The 19,316-nt window shown below is 37.8% G+C and overlaps 1 protein-coding gene across 1 annotated transcript; it reads left to right on the top strand.

Moving 5' to 3' along the window:
- Positions 1–801: 801 nt before the first annotated feature.
- Positions 802–18,766, top strand: TDO2 (tryptophan 2,3-dioxygenase). The gene is made up of 12 exons (XM_020890260.2): positions 802–909; positions 1,135–1,240; positions 3,038–3,128; positions 5,284–5,354; positions 6,405–6,532; positions 7,873–8,059; positions 9,392–9,499; positions 12,512–12,623; positions 13,197–13,254; positions 14,462–14,541; positions 15,376–15,466; positions 17,167–18,766. The coding sequence occupies exons 1-12, from the start codon at positions 875–877 to the stop codon at positions 17,318–17,320; spliced, it is 1,221 nt and encodes a 406-aa protein (XP_020745919.1). The 5' UTR covers positions 802–874; the 3' UTR covers positions 17,321–18,766.
- Positions 18,767–19,316: the final 550 nt, after the last annotated feature.

Below are 19,316 nucleotides of genomic sequence, written 5' to 3'. Positions count from 1 at the left end.
AAATCCATGTCTGTGTGGTTCTTTGTGCACTGTAGCAGTGGATAGGGAGGATGGAGTTTCTGTTCTGGCTCCATGGACCTCAAAGCAACAGTTAGAACTTAGGCCAATCAATAATATTTTCTAGAAAGAATACTTTCTCATGGGCATGCTTTGGAACTCTAATTATGTTATTACTGTTTTAAAATTATCTGCAGACAAAGTGGGTTGACTCCTAGTATCCTGTAGTCAGTATGCCCAAGTGTCAGTAAATTAATAATATGCATTTAAGTTCTAATACAGTGCAGCAACTGAGATTCAGATTAGACGAGATTCAGACCAGAAAAACTTTGAAAAGGGGTTGAAATTGGGGTTTAAGGGTGAATCCTGCCTCTGTTGATTAATGAATTTATTTCACCAGAGACACTCAAGGTCCTTCTTTGGCTTTGGAGTTGTAACAATATCTAAATCTAAGACCAAGAGAATAAATATTTGTTTTTTTAACAAACTCATTCTCTTATACATTCTAACACTATGCAAATGTGTTCTTGGAATAGAATAGTTAAATCTTCGGGTTTTTAAACTTTGCCTCTCATCGATTTATTTACTGCTTGTTACTTTGGATATGAAAGCAGAACTTGGCAAGTCAAATACTATTGGCAGAATACTCAGGTCTATAGCAAACAAACTGCCCCAGACATAAATCCACTCTACAGTCTGCCAAAGTTCAGCTTCTGTACCAACTGAAACAGAAGTCCCACTAGGAGATGCAAGGGGGCTGATTGGCTGGGGCAGGGAGGGCAGGGAACATAAAAGGCAGCTGTGGACCATCTGGGGAGGTCAGCCTCATCATCCAGCTATAGTCAGAGCCCTGGGCTTCCCTGACACTATCTTCACCATGAGTGGGTGCCCCTTTTTAGGAAACAACTTTGGGTGAGTATTTACCTCTATCCTGAGTATGGTTAAGCTCTTAGGAGTGTCAAATACGAACAGCAATTTCAGAATTTCAAGAGCAAGGGTGAAAACTGTCAGCCTCCTCCCACTGTTTAATCAGCTACTTTGAAAAGTTAGGAATAAGAGAATTCTTGTCGCTCCTATTACTCGGTACTGTGATTTCTCAAGCTCTATTTTTGCCGCCTTCACTTCTTTCACCTGCAGATATGCTTTTAAACCACTCTCTGCACAAGACAATGAAGAAGACAAATCACAGGCTGGTGTGAATAGAGCCCAGAAAGGAGGACTTATCTACGGAAACTACCTGCAAGTAAGTGGCAGGGTCCTTACAAGGATTATCTGTCATTTTTAGGCCCTAAACTCAACTACGTGACATTTTCATGTTTGGAGATTGTTTTGTGTTTGTTTTTGCATCTGGGCTTCCCTGGTAGCTCAGCTGGTAAAGAATCCACCTGCAATGCAGTAGATCCCGGTTTGATTCCTGGGTCAGGAAGATCCCCTGGAGAAGGGATAGGCTTCCCACTCCAGTATTCCTGGGCTTCCCTGGTGGCTCAGCTGGTAGAGAATCTGCCTGCAATGTGGGAGACCTGGGTTTGATCCCTCTGTTGGGAAGAGACCCTGGAGAAGGGAATGACTACCCACTTCAGTATTCTTGCTTGGAAAATTCCATGGACCATATAGTCCATGGGGTCATAAAGATTCTCAGTCACCAGATATTTTGTGGATCTAAAGATATCTCTTTTTATTCAAATGTATGCTTTTCGAGCATATATTTTCGTTAGAAAATTCTAAAGACTTGTATGTGAAGTTTCACCTGCCTGACAAAAGTACAATAACAGCAGAGAAAGCATAAATAACTGGCTGGCATTGCATGACCTGTTCACGTGAGACCTGGTTACTAAATCCCAGCCTAGAATTGCAAATGTAGCCAGAAAACTTCTCTTTTAAATTCTTTATTGTAAAGTGGAAATGTTGAAAACATATGTTTAGATGAAAGAAGGGTGTTTACAAAGAGGTATTTGAACATTATTTTATCTTTTTTTGGCCACTTGGCATGTGGGAACTTAGTTCCCTGACCAGGGATTGAACCCTCACCTCTTGCAGTGAAAGCATGGAGTCCTAACCACTGGACCACCAGGGAACTTGCTGGAGATTATTTTTAAGATGTGAAATGATTAGAGTCCTTGATGACTTTGTTGATGGGTTTCTAAGGATGAGCTGATAGGCAATGTTAAGACCTTCTTAGAACTGACTCTTTAGGACAATAAAAGAACAGCAGACACAGTAGTAGGCTAAGCAAGTTATAGAGCTTTTATGGCATGGGCTTTGAGAGATGGAAGGGATGTGATTTCTCAGTGAGGGTAATAGTATATATTTGGATAGATTTCTGGGCTTCCCCAGTGGCACAGTGGTAAAGAATCCACCTGCCAATGCAGGAGACTAGAGACTCAGGTTCAAACCCTGGGTTGGGAAGATCCTTTGGAGGAGGCCATGGCAAACCACTCCAGTGTTCTTGTCTGGATAATCACATGGTCAGAGGAGCCTGGTGGGCTATAGTCCATTTGGTTGCAAAGAGTCAGACATGACAGCACACACACATACACAGATATAATTTCTTCTGAAAAAAATAAAACTCATAAATTCAACTCACTCCTTGTGAAGAGACATTAATTGTTTTAAAAAAAGTAGATTGGTTTCTGAGTATTTGGGAGACTTCTTTTTATAGTATCATATTCTATTTGTTAAAGTTGGTAAAAATCAAGTTTTGCAATTTCAGTATCAGTCTTTTTGTAATCTTTTTTCTAGTTTTATTGAGATATAATTGACATATAACTTCACATAAGTTTAAGTTGCCTACATGTTGACTTGATTACACTTACATATGGCATAGTGATTGCTACCAGAGCATTAACTAATGCCTGCATCATGTCACATAATCACCTTTCATTTTTTTTTGTGGTAAGAACACTTAAGATCTGGTATATGATGCATTGTCATTAACTGCAATCATTATGGTGTACATTAGATCCTAACTGTAACTTATTCATTATGTAAATAGAAGTTTCTACAAAATCAGTTCTTCTATTTTTTTTTTTTTTGTTTGAAGTTGGAAAAAGTTTTGAATGCACAGGAGCTTCAAAGTGAAATAAAAGGAAATAAAATCCACGATGAACATCTTTTTATCATAACTCATCAAGGTAAGTCGCACACAGGGTTGAACAGTAACTATTCATAGTTGTTTCCCATTAGTAATGAGGAAAGTTACGATGCTTTTAACTGTAGAATGGTGGAAGAGTAAAGGATCACATTTGTTAGGATGCTTGCAAATACTTTGCTGTCAGATAAATTATCATAGGTCCTCCTTCTGGGATTTATTACAGTCTTCTTTCTGTTACCTCATTACTTATTGGATCAGGTAGGACTTTGTCCTTAATCCGAAGAGATTTTTTATCTCTTGGAATTCACAAAGAATCTGAAAGTTAAGATGTCACTGCTTATCAACTCAGAGCTATTTTCAAGAAATAGATCACTCACATTTACTGTAACTTTACATGTCCTACAGAAATCTGGTACTAAACAGGAATATAAATTTTATCTGAAATATGTATTCATTCTCTCCAGACTTCTAACCTCTGGGAAGTGGTTTTTTAACATAGGAGTCCCTGACTTTGGAAGTTTAGGAAGTCTCAGAACTCTTTGAATTGTGTGTAAGATTTCACAAATATGTGTCTTACAGGACTCTGTTACCCCAAAACATTAAGATTTACTCTAAATCCTTCATGTTATAATACTGTCCTCTGGTTGATCATGGCCCCGTGTCTCATGCTGATCAGTGCTAAATTTCTAGATGTTTCTTTGTCTTATCAATTCTTTCTGTATTTTCCTCAAATGATCGTTTTCTTCAATGACTGGCTAATATAATCAACTCCTTTGAGAAAAAAAAAAGGAAAATAATTGGCTTACTGTGTTACTTCTTCTGTTTTTTATGTTGACATTCTGTTGGTGGCTTATACCAAGACAAAATCAATGAGGGCAGAATGACAGCAGGTCAGCATACATCTAGAATCAGAAACCTATTTCAAATTCCATCTCTACCATTAAAGATGATGCAACCTCAGTCTGATTTCTGGAACAGTAATTCTCTCCATTTCCCCATCTGTACATTGGGAAGAACGATTACTTCTTCCCATTCACAGAGCTCCTGTGAGGATGACATGAGATAAAATGTGTTACACACTTGGTTCAAGGTACACCATGCAATGAGCTCATAGTAAATGGTAGCTGGCGTCATTTGATGGAGAAACTTTCCTTCCATCAGAACACAAGGTCAGCAGGTCACGGGACCTGCTACCCAAAGTTAAACTTGAAAAATTGATAAATAAACTGATCAAAAAATATTTGATTTGCTCTTTTTGTCTAAAGATGGAAATTCGATTTCTAAAGTCTCCCTAGCTCTAATTTAAAGGTATAATTTTATTCCCTTCATTAGTACAGAAGCACAGCCTTTGCCCAAACAGAATGCATGAGCAATCATTAAAATGATTCATTTCCATGTTCCCCTAATGACTATGTTTGCTGTTTAATTTATCTATTTATAAAATAATCACCCAGTGTTTATCTCAAACATTATGCCAGGAGCTGAGGGAAACTGATGAATATGACAGAGTTTCAGCCTGTTCATAGCTTGTTCTCCCTGTAAAGTCTAAATCTCTAGAAATAAAAATGCTGTCATACTCATTAGGGTGCATGCATGCACGCTTAGTCGCTCAGTGGTGTCCAACTTTTGCAACCTTATGGACTAGCCCACCAGGCTCCTCTGTCCATGGGTTTATCCAGGCAAGAATACTGGAATGAGTAGCCAGTTCCTTCTTCACAGAAACTTCCTGACCCAGGGATCGAACCCATATTGCAGGCATCAAACTTCTGTATTGCAGGCAGATTCTTTTCTGTCTGAGCTACCAGGGAAGCCCATTCATAAGGTTAATGAATATTAATATCTCACTTTATAGATATTCAGTATTATTTCTGCTTCTCCACACACCTCCAGCTTCCACATGGGAAGATAAGATTATTTGCTGTATCCCAAAAAGACATTTACAATATTTTGTTGAAAGAAATCAGTTCAAAAATAACATAAAGCATATAGATAACATACCTGACATATTAAAACATTCATTAAAAGGAGGCTATTTTAACTTGATCACTAATACTTGTTTGTGGCATAAAATAGGACTATGTTGGCATTTATTGACTTTTAAGTTACATTTCTATTTCTCTTTCAATGTGTTAGCCTTGTCTTTCATATAATTATGGTCAAAAGGCTCCTGGCTGATGATGATCTTCTCCTTTCAGTTTATGAACTCTGGTTTAAGCAGATCCTGTGGGAATTAGACTCTGTTCGTGAGATCTTTCAGAATGGCCATGTGAGTTGCTATGTCACTATATTGCTTTCATACTTTTCTTTGAGAGTGCAGAAAATATTATTAATGGGAAAAGTTTAACACCAAATGGTGGAATTAGTATTTAAGGGGAAAAAAAAGTTTCTAGTGTAGAGAGTTTAGTCATGTTCTTCCAGTGTAATTATCACCATGCCCTTGTGTTAAGATTCCTTTCAAATTTTATTTTCAAGTCCCTTGTTTGGAAATCAATTTTTTTCCCCCTGCAAAAAGTTGTTACGAATGAGGGCAGATTGCCAGGACAGTTAATGTAGATTTTTTAATCAAGAGCTATCAGAATTGTATTTCTAATGAATGTTTGCTATGGGAAGATAGGAGCAATGATGAGGGAGGTGAGACTGGAGGAGAGGTGGAGACAGGGAAAGAGAACAGACAAGAGAGGAGGATGAGCCAGAAGAGGATGAGGAGGAACAGGGTGGGTGGAGGAAGAGTCAGAATCCTGGGGATGTTCCCTCAGCCTCCCTTCCAGTCCACCTCTTGCACACATACCTTCCTCCATCCTTGGAGGACCCAGGACACAGCCTTGTGTTCTCCAGCTCAGAGCCCCTGTGCCAAGGGGGCTGGGAAAGAGAGACCATCCATCCTCAGACAGTGAACATCATCCCCATCCATCTCCATGGCAACTCCTGCCCTTGGAACAGAACAGAGGAACCCAAGGGTCTGATTAATCCTTACCCACAAGTCTCCATGTTCTTCTAAACTTTATTCCTCAGAGCAAAACTAAGAGAGACATTTGTTTTGAAATCAGTGGGAGTTGTGTTCCAGAATTTACTTAAATTGCCCTTTCATAGAATTTTTCTAGTTTTAAAGAAAAAGATGATTTTCATGTTCCAGACATTCCTTGCAAACAATTCAGAGTTGCCATTAGTTTAGCATCTACCTAAGGCACATTTTAATGCAAATATTCCTCTTTAAAGTAGAGATAATATCCACAGGAGTGCATTGTTACTTATACTCTATTTAGTGTCTCCCAGAATTGAGGATTGATTACTCAGTGTCATGTCTCCTAACACCCAGGTCAGGGATGAGAGGAACATGCTAAAGGTGGTTACCCGAATGCATCGAGTGGTGGTGATCCTCAAACTCTTGGTCCAGCAGTTTTCCGTCCTGGAGACCATGACAGCCTTGGACTTCAATGACTTCAGGTGTGCATGCGGCTTTGCCAGCATGCAGGGGTCACCCTTCCCTTCTGATGGGCTGGGGAGAACGAGCCTGCTGTTTTGTGTGGCGTTAAGGAGTCGGTCCTGCTGACACTCTGTCACTGTGAGCACATGGGAGCCGTCATCTCGAAGCATTTGAGTAGCTATTGAAAATATTTCATCTCTTCCTTTTGCATATGAACATAACAGAACCTATTAAATTCAATTCATCATGTATACCCTGGTTTTATCCCAAAAGGATTTAAGACAGCTTAGCATGGCTTCAAAGGCTGATACAATACACATAACTAAATTTAAATGATTAGAAACCAAAAGTACAAGAGAAACAGGAATGATATATAAAGAACTCCCAAAACTGACAGTATAAGTTATGGATTGAACTATAAATTTTATTTTTTATATGTTTTTTATAAATTTTTTATTTTATATTTTTATATATACTTTATATTTTATATTAGACTACAGTTAATTAATAATGTTGTGTAAGCGTCAGGTGTTCAGCAAAGTGACTCAGTTATACATGTACATGTATCTATTCTTTTCCAGATTCTTGTCCCACTTAGGTTATTATGGAATGTTCAGCAGTCAAACTATAAATTTTATAAGAAAACTTTTTTCATAACTAAGATTTGAGAAGAAATTTTAAGAGCACAGGGTGCAGAAGCAGTGTCCTCTACATGGTTGGAAATGAAATGAAAAGAAGTGGAATTCCTTCTCACTATATACTTAGTGAATTGAAGTCATAGTACGGGTTATAGGGAGAACATTTATAGCAATGTGAGGGCTGTGCCTGATGGGAGTAACCACATTTTGTGACATCCTGTTTTGTGCTAGGCAACACCTCATTCATTTCACTTGTAGAGCCTCACAGTGCTGAACTTGAAGAATTGAACTTTAAGGAGAAACTGAAGAAAATTTATGAAGGACTTTTTAGCACTACTGAATAAGTATTGCTCAATGTTCATCTGTCTTTATCTTGAGAAAAAACTTAGTATACACACATTCATGTACATGTATGCATGTGTATATATAAGTGCACATGTGAACATACAAACACAGATATAAACACACATTGGTACACATAGGACCTTTCACAAACTATACAAACATCAGCCTACAAAGAGGATGATGGCTGGGAGCTCCTTGTCCTGATTTGGATCAAGTCCAAGGCATAGGTTCAGCCCTGGGCTGTTGTGTGTCTTTGCCTGGTGACACCTGCAGAATCACATGACCACCACCTTCCCCTCTCCCCAAAAAGGCAGTGTTACAGCGATTTACAATGTGCACCTTCCCCTGCTCTTCTCTCCCGGGACCTGTTCTTAAAGAGAGTACTTATCCCCGGCGTCCGGCTTCCAGAGTCTGCAGTTCCGCCTGTTAGAAAACAAGATAGGGGTTCTGCAGAGCTTGAGGGTCCCTTACAACAGAAGACACTACCGCGACAACTTCAGAGGGAAGGACAACGAACTTCTGCTGAAGTCCGAGCAGGAAAGAACGCTTCTGCAGCTGGTGGAGGTGCGTGCGCAGATGGGACGTTTCGCTCAGCACGGGTTGTTCACTGAGCTTCTGCGAGGTCCGGACTTCAAAACTCCTGTTGAAATTGGGTTGCATTTGTTGTAAATAAGAGAAGAATGAATTTATAAAAATACTTCAATTGATAAATTCCACTAATTAAAATATTAAGAACTCTCTTGAGAACTTCAGAGATATTTCTATAGTCAATGATTATTTAATAACCTCTATATTTTATTAAAACAATCCTTTTAAACATTCCTGCTAAGCAACTAGCATTGGGTTAGCTGATTTTTAAATTGGGTATGGTTATTTATTTAATGAGCTTTACTTTAAAATATTCCTTAATTGAAAAGTTCCACAAGTTGAGTATGTTTCTTAATTAAACTACATCACTAAGGTTCATAACTAAGGTTCTGTCCTTCAGAATTTCCCCCAGTCGTATCCAATTCTCTGTGGGTCTGTACATGGTCCTGAGGAATTATTAGTTTCTGCATAAGAAAATTATTTAATACGGATGTATAGTCTTGATTTCCTGGACAAAGATTTTATTTGGCAAATTAAACTTTTATTTTATCAAATTATGCTCTGCTCACTAATCCCCTGGGCATTATAAATACAGATTTAGGTTAATATACTATTAATGCCACTTAATGGCTATAGAAAAAGAATCATAGAGTTAAATTCAAAACCAAGAATAGGCTACATGAGAGTTCACAGAGATGCATAGACTCATTTTTATTTCTAGATTAAAAATCCTGTGGAATCTTGAAATAATTGAGTAGCTAGCTGATTTCAAAGTTGCTAAGTACACAGTGTCCTTGCATTTAGATCAAATCAAATTATATATTATATCAAATTTGATATATATTATATCAAATCAAATTATATTATATTATATATCAAATCAAATTATATGTTATGATTCCTTCAGCTCCTAGGACATAAACTATTTTGAGAATAAACTAGTATACCTCATTAAAACAACATATACATATGTTCATGGATTTATAGAACAAAATTTGGATTTCTGTAATAATTTGTTAATAAAAAGGAAATTTTTAATATGGTTGTCTTCTAGATTAGGAGAAAAAAACACTGCTGTTTTATAAATGAAAAAATTGAAGGGGAGAGGGGATATAGCTCAGTGGTAGAGCATTTGACTGCAGAAATTGAAAGGCAAGAGAAATATTTACACACAAAAAGATTAAGGATATATTGACATTTTCCTCAAAACCAGGAAAATTTTATATTGCAAGTTCACAAATGTTTGTTACAAAGCATTTAACATATTTTAAATTTTACAATGTATTCACTTGAAAATATTTACTTCAGGCATGGCTGGAAAGAACCCCAGGTTTAGAGCCGCATGGATTTAACTTCTGGGGAGAGCTTGAAAAGAACATTGTCAAAGGTTTGAAAGAAGAATTCACAAAGATTCAGGTATTTGTGAAACCATAAGTAAACATAAGTTTACTACAGGAGAAGTTTTGGGAATTTTATTTTCTCTTAGTCTTTCATTTTCCTTATATTCTTTTTCTTTTACATGTGCTTCTGCTTGGAATATATTATACAAGTGATTTAATTTTATTGATGCATAATACAAAATAAATGAAGGAGTTTATTGTAGGTAAGATTTTGAGGAGATGAGACTAATAGACCTTTTTCATTTTAATTGAAAGTTTCATGTTATGATTGCTTCTAGACAGAAGTGGGCTCACAAAGGACTAGTCAACCAATACATTAAGTCACGTTAACTTCCCCTTCACTCATGTGTGCTGAGTTCTTCCTGTCGGTTGAGTTCTTCCTCAGACAATGGCAAACTTCTCTCAGTTAAAACAATACAGTTGATTCCTCAATTTCTCTCATGTTAAGGGCCCTCATCCTTTCTTCATGACCAAAGTTTTGAAAGAGCTGTTTCAATTCTGCATCTTGAGAGGCTATGTGCACCATGCAGTGTTATCACAGTTGTGGGTCAAATCCCCCTTCCCTTCCTGGTGACCCTGTAACATACCTTTCTGCTACCTGGTTCTGTTTGCTTCCCTCCCTTCATTGGCAAAATGTAAAATATGAGTATTTACCTCATAGGGATATTGTGAACATTACATTGCATTCATATTTTCAGGGTATTTTGAAGAGCAGTGAGTGTAAATATTTCTTTCTCTCCATCTAATTCTAACCCTGGTTCAGTCTTCCTTCCTGTCATTCACAAATGACCCCTGTATGTAAATCCAATGGCCATTTTATCTTCATGTTATTTCACTTCCTACTGGCTTTAATACTAATGACTACCTACACTTTCTTGAACATCTTCCCCCCATGGTTTTGGTATCAACATTTTGTCCTCACCTCATTTTCTGACCCTTACTTCTCCACCTCTTTCATGGGTTCATGTTTCTTTGTGAAACCAGTAACTGATGGAGATTCACAATGCACGGGCTCAGGACCCTTGTATCCTCTTTTTTCCTCTTCCACCGGGTGAACTTGTTCACACCTGCTGCTGCAGCATCTGCTTAGACACCAGTAATTCTCAATTGTTTAGCTCTAGCTTATTTGGCTCTTTGCATTTCAGATTCCATTCTTCTTTCTCAGATAACTCTTTTTTTTTTTTTTAATTTTTATTAGTTGGAGGCTAGTTACTTTACATCATTACAGTAGTTTTTGTTATACATTGATATGAATTAGCCATGGATTTACATGTATTCCCCATCCCAGTCCCCCCTCCCACCTCCCTCTCCACCCGATCCCTCTGGGTCTTCCCAGTGCACCAGGCCCGAGCACTTGTCTCAGATAACTCTTTCCCAGTCTTCAGGTCTTGGTTCAAGGAAAACTTCAGTAGGAGGGTCTTTCCTGACCTCTCTGCTACTATACGTTGGGATGATATGACATTGCTCCATTACTTCACTGCCCATGGTTACAATTAAAATTTTTTTTCAAAAAATTGAGGTATAGTTGTTTTACTGTGTTGTATTAGTTTCTGCTGTAAAATGAAGTGAATCAGCCATATGTATACATACATCCCCTCTGTCTTGAGACTCCAAACCCCCACTCCACCCCTCTAAGTTATCACAGAGCACCAATCTGAGCTTCCTGTGCTATATGGCAGCTTCCCACTAGCTATCTGGTTTATAGTAGTGTGTATATAGGGCTTCCCAGTGGTAAAGAATCCTCCTGCCACTGCAGGAGATACAAGAGAGGTAGGTTTGATCCCTGGGTCAGGAAGATTCCCTGGAGGAGAAAATGGCAACCCACTCTAGCATTCTTGCCTGAGAAATCCCATGGACAGAGGCTACAGTCCATGGGATCACAAAAGAGTCAGACATGATTGAGTGGCTGAACACAAACATGCATAGTGTATATATAATCCCAATCTCCCAATTTATCTCGCTGTCTTGCCCTCTGTTTCCAAACCTCCATGCCCACACATCTGTTCTCTACATATTCGTCTCTATTCCTACCCTGCACTGTTTATAATAGCCAAGATCTGGCAACAACCTAAATGTCTATCAACAGAAGAGTGATGAAGATGTGGTACATTTATAAAATAGAGTATTACTCAGCCATAAAAAAGGAAAAAAATTAGGTCATTTGTAGAGAGGTGGATGCACCTAGAGTCTGTCATACAGAGTGAAGTTAGTCAGAAAGAGGAAAAATAAAGTATGTTAATACATATATGTGGAGAAATGGTACAGATGAACCTAGTTGTATGGTTGTAATTTAACAAGTTTTCACTGTTTCAGTCCCACCAAATGGAGATCAGGGGACTCAGTTTTTCCTCACTATTTTTTCTCTATCACTAGCCTGATATTTACTGAATAAATGAATAGTCCATTGGCCATAGAAGGCACACACATTCTGACCACATGATATGCTTGATCTGGTAAATGGAAGTCAGCTGGAGTAACTGATTTTTGCTCCAAGTAATTGAGTTCTAAGTAGAGCATGTGTTGAAGGCAGGCAAATGCAAATTTCCTTAAACAAATCAATAAATACTGAATGAATAAAAATATAACAGTGAAAAATATCTAAGGAATTGTATTTATAGAATACTGCATTGAAGATGGAATTTCAGTAGAATTAGTAGTTTCTCTGACTAGGAATTCTTAACTTTTCCTAAGTGGAATTAATTTACTCCCCGTATTAAATAATTATTGTCTAAAATTAGACATTGATCACTCATAGTCACTCCAGTTTTGCCCGAGTTCATTTATCATGACATTTATGAAAAAGAGTATTTGAGTTTAACAAATCATTTAAACTTAAACAAAAGGGTAGAACCAGTGGGCATGAGGGAGGACCTGGTTCACAATTTCCAAGCGATAGTCTTAGATGATACAGTGCATATCCTAGGGACACCTTTTCTGCACCTGGGCTAGTCTATTTCTCACAAGCAATATTTTCTAAAATAAGAATTTATTTTCTCTTGGGATTATTAATGCAGCTTTTTCCCCAAAGGCTAAGGAAGAGTCAGAGGAAAAGGAGGAACAAATGGCTGAATTTCAGAAGCAGAAAGAGGTATTACTGTCCTTATTTGATGAGAAACGTCATGAGCATCTCCTTAGTAAAGGTAGGCATTTCTATTCAGAGGATCCTTCCCCTGGAACATAAGACTGTGAGGCCAGAATACCAAACCCTACTTTGGGAGGATAAAATGGACATTGATATTTCCATTCATAGAAGTAAGGAATTTTAAAATTTATTTTACAAGTTATCTTTATCAATTTTTTTCTTTTTTTGAAAGTGACAAAATATATTTAATAAACTTTATAATTCTATAATTTAGTTGCATTATTTTCAGTGAGATATTCATAAATGATACAGGAACTAAGTATTTAGAGGAAAAAAGGTCAAGTCCTTTTGTCTGTGGCTGTTTATTGCATGATTTCTAGCTCTATTTAAAAGTTTTGAGAATTTAAAGTGTGTGTGTGTATACATGTGTGTATTATTTTGTCTTTTAAAATCTAATACTAAAATAATGTTTTAAATGATAGTTTTCCAAATCCAAGCTAAGGGATTAAATATTTAATTAACATGCACATTATTTTCTAAAAACATGAACAATTACTTAAGGTGATGATGCCAAATTAACAAGAGTGCCTTAAATTATCTATTAAATTAAAACTTGTTCCATGTCTTGCAGGAGAAAGACGGCTATCATACAAAGCACTTCAGGGGGCCTTGATGATATATTTTTACAGGTAAAAACAAGTCAAAAGAAGAGAATTTGAAGCAAAAATTGAGGAGTAGATATAGATAATGTATCCAGTATAAAGCTTATACATTGCAATCATAGTTTTAAAAAAGTCATTTAGGTTTGGGGGAAAGCTTAGAAAATAATTGTGAAGTTTCATGAAGTTTTTCTTTATTTTAAATAGTAAGAGTCCAATGTTATCCCTGTCATGGGTTAAACACACACACACACAAGTTAATCAAATATGCTTTTCATTAAATTCTGTGACATTGTGTCCTAAGGACCCGAAGTTGAATCTATCTCAGAATCTTAGCCATGAAATAGTTTCTGCCATTTAATGACATTGTTATTCCTGTTTATAAAATGAAAAAGAATGAAGTAGAAGCACCATATAAATTGCTGTTCTGTTTGCTCTGCAATTTCAAGTCTAATTGTCATCACCGCCCACCATGTTTGAGGCCCATCTTTGTGTTTCATAAATTGAATGTGTTAGAGCAATAGATGCCACGCTGGTATAAAGCCAAAAAAAAAAAAAAAAATCTATGTTTACTGCATGTCTTACTTGAATTCATTTAGTTTTTTAATCCTCTCTCACCTACTTTTCAGAATGGCAGCAGCATAAAAAACAGTTTTGACTGTTTTCCTCAATTCTTAGTAAATATATGCCATTCAGGCTTATGTATCCTCGGCAGAAAATACACAGAGAGAGTTGACGAAGGAGATGAAAACAGAAAAAAAAAAAAAAAAAAATTATATATATATATATAAACTTAAAATATATAAAAATATACACACATATAATTTTATTTTATCTATACATATTTATTATGTATATATGTATTAGAGGAAACTTTAACAGGCAGTCTTTGTTTTCACAGTTTAATATCCTTGCCTGGAAGAAGTTTCTGACTATTATTGGCTAGAAAACCTGAGATGGTGTCTGTGTCTGTCTTTTATGAGAGTGGGGGTGGGGTGTGACTCTGGTTATTTCATGTATTTCAAGGAATGTTTTAGAATCTTTAAACACACACTGCAAGATGAATCGTGTTATCCCCTAAGCCTGGGAGAGTGATCCAAGCTGTCATAGCTCCCCAGAGGCAAAGGGGATGTTGGTTTGGGGCCCAACAGATTGTAGAGTATGTGTTCTTTCTGACACTCTGGACTTGGCTGGACATGTTTATGGTCCAGATGATGATGGTGGTTTTGTTCCCTAGGGAAGAGCCCAGGTTCCAGGTCCCTTTCCAGCTCCTGACTTTCCTCATGGATGTGGACTCACTCATGACCAAGTGGAGATGTAAGCCCTTCCCCCCAACCTGACCCACAACCCTGCTTCCCTTCAAGCACCATTAGCCCTCTGTCCTCCACTTGTGTGTGTGTGTGTGTGTGTGTGTGTGTGTGTGTGTGTGTGTGTGTTGGGGGGAAGGGCTACTTTATGTAAAAACAGCTCAGCAATTTCTCTGAGGGCCACCCACCCAGTGCACATGGCAGGCAGTTTTCAGGGCTCACGTGTCCTTTGCGGGCCCAGGAAAATGTTGTGTTTGATCATCAGGAAGAAAAGTGAAGTCGCTCAGTCGTGCCTGACTTTTAAGACCCCGTGGACTGTAGTCTACTAGTCTCCTCAGGCCCTGGAATTTCCCAGGCAAGAGTACTGGAGTGGGTTGCCATTTCCTTCTCCAGGGGATCTTCCCGACCCAGGGATCGAACCCGGGTCGAACACTTCACTGTCTGAGCCACCAGGGACCATCAGAAGGAAAAAGTAAACTTTAGGTCAAAGAAAATGTTTTAATTTATAACAGTAACGTAGTCATCTTTGTGTCAATGCAATTTGAAAATATAATGCCAGTAGTTTTGTTTTAATGGCGGAAGGGCCCCATGAAGGCGATAGGAACAAGTGCTCATAGAAGTCACAGTGTGCCCCCACCTCCCGCCCTGGCATCCAAGAGCTAATCCTAGGGATGCACCGCGCAGCGGGGACCAGGCGGAGTGCCGGGCAACCTCCCCTTGAGCTGCATCGGCTCACTCGCAAAGCTCCCATAGGAGATGATAAAGGGGAGCCTTTTCTCAGAGGCAATAATAGTTCCGACCCCTCCTCCTCAGCGCCCTGGGGCTAATGTGTGTGTTCACCTAGATAACCACGTGTGCGTGGTGCACAGGATGCTCGGCAGCAAGGCGGGCACCGGCGGGTCCTCTGGGTACCAGTACCTGCGCTCCACCGTGAGGTAAGCCGGCGTTCCCCCTCACCTTCGTGGGGCCACCAGTGCCTGTTTCTCCACGGAGACGTGCTTTATCTAGGCAAGGCACTTACACTTGCTCCTGTCTGAACTGCTGGCAACACATTTATCCTTAAATTAAGGAATTCCTACAGAAGCTTCTGGAGATCATTGTAAACATCCTTATTTCTGGAAGGTCATCAATTGGATCCTGGGATGACAGGGGGCACGGTACCAATATTTTCATCACCTGTGAGGGAGGGAACCAAGTTAACCCACGGAGAAGCGTTTTCAACTCATTCTCCCTCAGGTTTGGGCTAGACTAAAACTGGTATCATTAATATCACCAATGTCCTCTTGGCCAGATGAATGACACAGCTTGTTTACTGAAACGACTTTTATAGTATTAAAAACCTCTTCCATGTCTCCAGAGTGCCCTTTTCATATTATTTACAAGAAAAGAGGGCAACATTTACTGAGCACTCAAAACATGCTAGAGAGATTTCAAGGACATTCATTTTCTTATTTTGTATTCCCAGTGTTATGGATAGATAGATATATAGACACATCTGAAAACTGGAAAATTTATATGCCCCCTTGGGAAAGGAGAATCAGCTCAAGAATAAATGAGGTGTTCACACTTAATCTCTAAATTTCTTCAAAAATTTTTTTTGAAGTATAGTTGATTTACAATGTTTTGTTAATTTTTGCTATATAGCAAAGTGACCCTGAAATTCTTTGTAATTCACCTATTTTCATCCCTAATCTTACCACCTGATTGACTAAATTATAAAATGCACAGTTTGTTTTCATTACTTTTATACATCTTCATTTTCCCAGGAATAAAAGTTAGATTGAATGATTCTAAAAATTCATTAGTTTGAATTTTTATAATCATTACACATTTTCTCCTTTCCTGGAAATAAATTCTGTAAATGATCATAGGAAATGAGCACACCCATCAGTGGTGGTGGGAATAGTGAATACAAATCACCTTCCTAGTGTGTCAATTTCTCATTAAATCATCACAAAGGCCTGGTGAGAGGAAGGGATTGTGGTTTTTATTTTATGAAGTTGGAAACCAAAACACTAAGCTTTGGACAACTTGACCAAGCTCACATGAGTTGCAAATGACAGCAAAATATGAACCCAAATGTGATTTTAAAGACAAGTGTTCTTCTGCAAGTGAAATACAAGTGAAAATAGTTGGCTAACAAACACAAAAGCAATTTTAAAAGTGAAAACAGCTCTTATAGACTTTTATTATATAATCTAAGATGGTGTTTCAATATATCAATGCACTCATGTCTATTACTTTGCAGCTACTTTACAGGTGGGAAATATTTTCCAATGAACAACTGGGAATTTTATTTGCTTTCAATGTATCGTTTTGCATCCCACCCTTTAAAAGTCAGAAACAGGAACACATCCTTATTTTTATGAAGGTAGCATGACAGTAATAACTCTAGGTTTTGTTCTGGCCCAGTCTGGTCTTGATCACTGAAACATGTAATATTGTTTTATGGACATAAACTTTGGATATGGAATAAAAATGAAGCAATCTTAATACTAACACTACTTGATATGTACAACACATAACATATATAATATGATAGAATATAGAAATTTATTTATGGGAAAATATTATTTGAAAATTTTAAAAATCATATCAATAATTCTAAAACATCTGTATATATGTGTTTTTTCAGTGACAGGTACAAGGTATTTGTAGATTTATTTAATCTCTCAACATATCTGGTTCCCCGACACTGGATTCCGAAGATGAACCCAGTCATTCATAAGTTCCTTTACACGGCTGAATACTGTGACAGCTCTTACTTCAGCAGTGATGAATCAGATTAAAATCATCTGCAAAAATCCATGAAGAATATTGCTTTCTCAGTCTGCATTTTAAAAATTTTCTATGAATTTTCATGACTATACAGAGTCCTAATGTAATATATGTACTTACATATATATATATATATATATATATAGCATATATTAAACATATAGCACTGTAGAGCTGATTCAAACCTAGAAATAATTTTATCACCTCATGTTTGTGATAACAGACTAAACATTAAGATAAGAAATTCAGTTAAATTATAACAATGTACATAGTGTGTTTTCCTATTAAAAACAATATCCTAGTACTTATCTTAATGTAACTATGTAATGTAATGGTTATCTCATTTCAAACTTTGTAAGCTTGTAAACTTCAGCTGTTTCAAATATTTTATGCAATAAAATGTGTCATTCTGTACAAAGAGGTGTTCAGTCAAACATTTTTGCAAGTATTAAAATTGTTTTTGACATGTATTCTTTTGGAAACATAGATTGCATTTGTTAGGACTCTTGGTGACCAAGGACAGAAATCTATCTGAAACTTACCTCGAAGGGTTCACTGGGCAGTTACTCCAGGAGATCCTATATGTGAGAAGAGTTTGGGAAACTTGGAGCCCCCAGGGATGGATGCGGGCCCTGGAGACCTCAGTTCCTGGCACCTGGGGGGAACTTGGTCTCACCTCTCTTTCTCAGTAGGGGTTGGCCTTGCTCTTCCCAGTTCTGTCCTCAGGCTGCATCCAGGCTTCAGCACCTCTAGACTCCCAGAGGGAAAAGTGCTCTTCCCAGCCCCAAGACTCATGATCTGGGAGGCAGAACACACCCTAAGGCACAGCAGAATTGAGGTGACCAGGGGTATTCTTTCCAGAAAACAGGAGAGAGATAAACTAAGAAATGACCAAGTTCATTTGTCATGAAAAGTGTGAGACCCAGAGTTTAGATCAGACAGGAGTGCCTTTCTTCTCTTTCTAGGATGGCCTGGCAATACTTAGTGGAATTTCTGTTATGAAAATATTTTAGAAAAAAGTTGGGATGTAGAGTAACCTTGACCTAGGGTGATTATCTCTGTAAGAAGCAGGTTCTTGATGGAACTGAACTATTCTTTGGTCTCAATTGCAACTTTTCTTATAAGAATCATACTGTCTAGTTTATCTCTAAATTACATATAATTGCTTTTGCCTATATGTGTGTGTGTATACATATGTAGTACCTGATGGTGGTTAGGCTGAAAAATCCAAAGACAAATAGCATGGTGGCCAATGGTAGTCCCTTAAGTTTGACAGTAAATGCATCTATTAATTACCTATTTTGATACAACGAGGTTAATGCCCAGTTTCCTATCTGTTTAATGGGGTCAAAGTTTACAAGTTTTGCTTTTTCTCATGAAGTAGTGAAGAAATATGTTAATGGATGTTCTGTCACCAAGATGCCTTGGAAGTTTGAAATAAATGTTATTTGTCAAGACTTATTCTTTTAATAAGTAATCTTATTTAATTATTTTTATCTCGTTTCTTGGTGAGCTAGGCTATACAGCTGTAAGGTTTTTTTTTCAAATGATGTATCACTAATTCTTATGTAAATGTCAAAACCACTTATGTACTATGTGTGCATACTCAGTCTTGTCCAACTCTGTGCAACCCCACAGACTGTAGCCCACCAGCCTCCTCTGTCCATGGAATTTTCCAGGCAAGGACACTGGATTAGGTTGCCATTTCCTACTCCAAAACCACTTATAATGCCTCATTTAAACTTGCTTCTAGTGTCTACAATGCATTTTTAATAATTCTTAAATAAATAAAGAAATCATGGCTGCCCAATTTAGTATTCACTCTTGAGATCCCAGTGAAATCACATCCAGGAACATCTTGATGTTTTCATTATGACTTCTACTAAATACATGACGATTTCATTGCTCTGCTCTTGGCCTCACTGGGTGAATGCCCAGCAGCTTGTCAGAGCTGGACCACAGCACACACCCAGGTGGAATAGTAGCTGGTGAGGCTGAGAAGCCAGT

The sequence above is a fragment of the Odocoileus virginianus genome, chromosome 12, assembly GCF_023699985.2.
Source record: "Odocoileus virginianus isolate 20LAN1187 ecotype Illinois chromosome 12, Ovbor_1.2, whole genome shotgun sequence".
Classification (NCBI taxonomy): domain Eukaryota; kingdom Metazoa; phylum Chordata; class Mammalia; order Artiodactyla; family Cervidae; genus Odocoileus; species Odocoileus virginianus.
The sequence above is the reverse complement of the archived record's forward strand: the minus strand, read 5'-3'. Positions and strand labels throughout refer to the sequence as shown.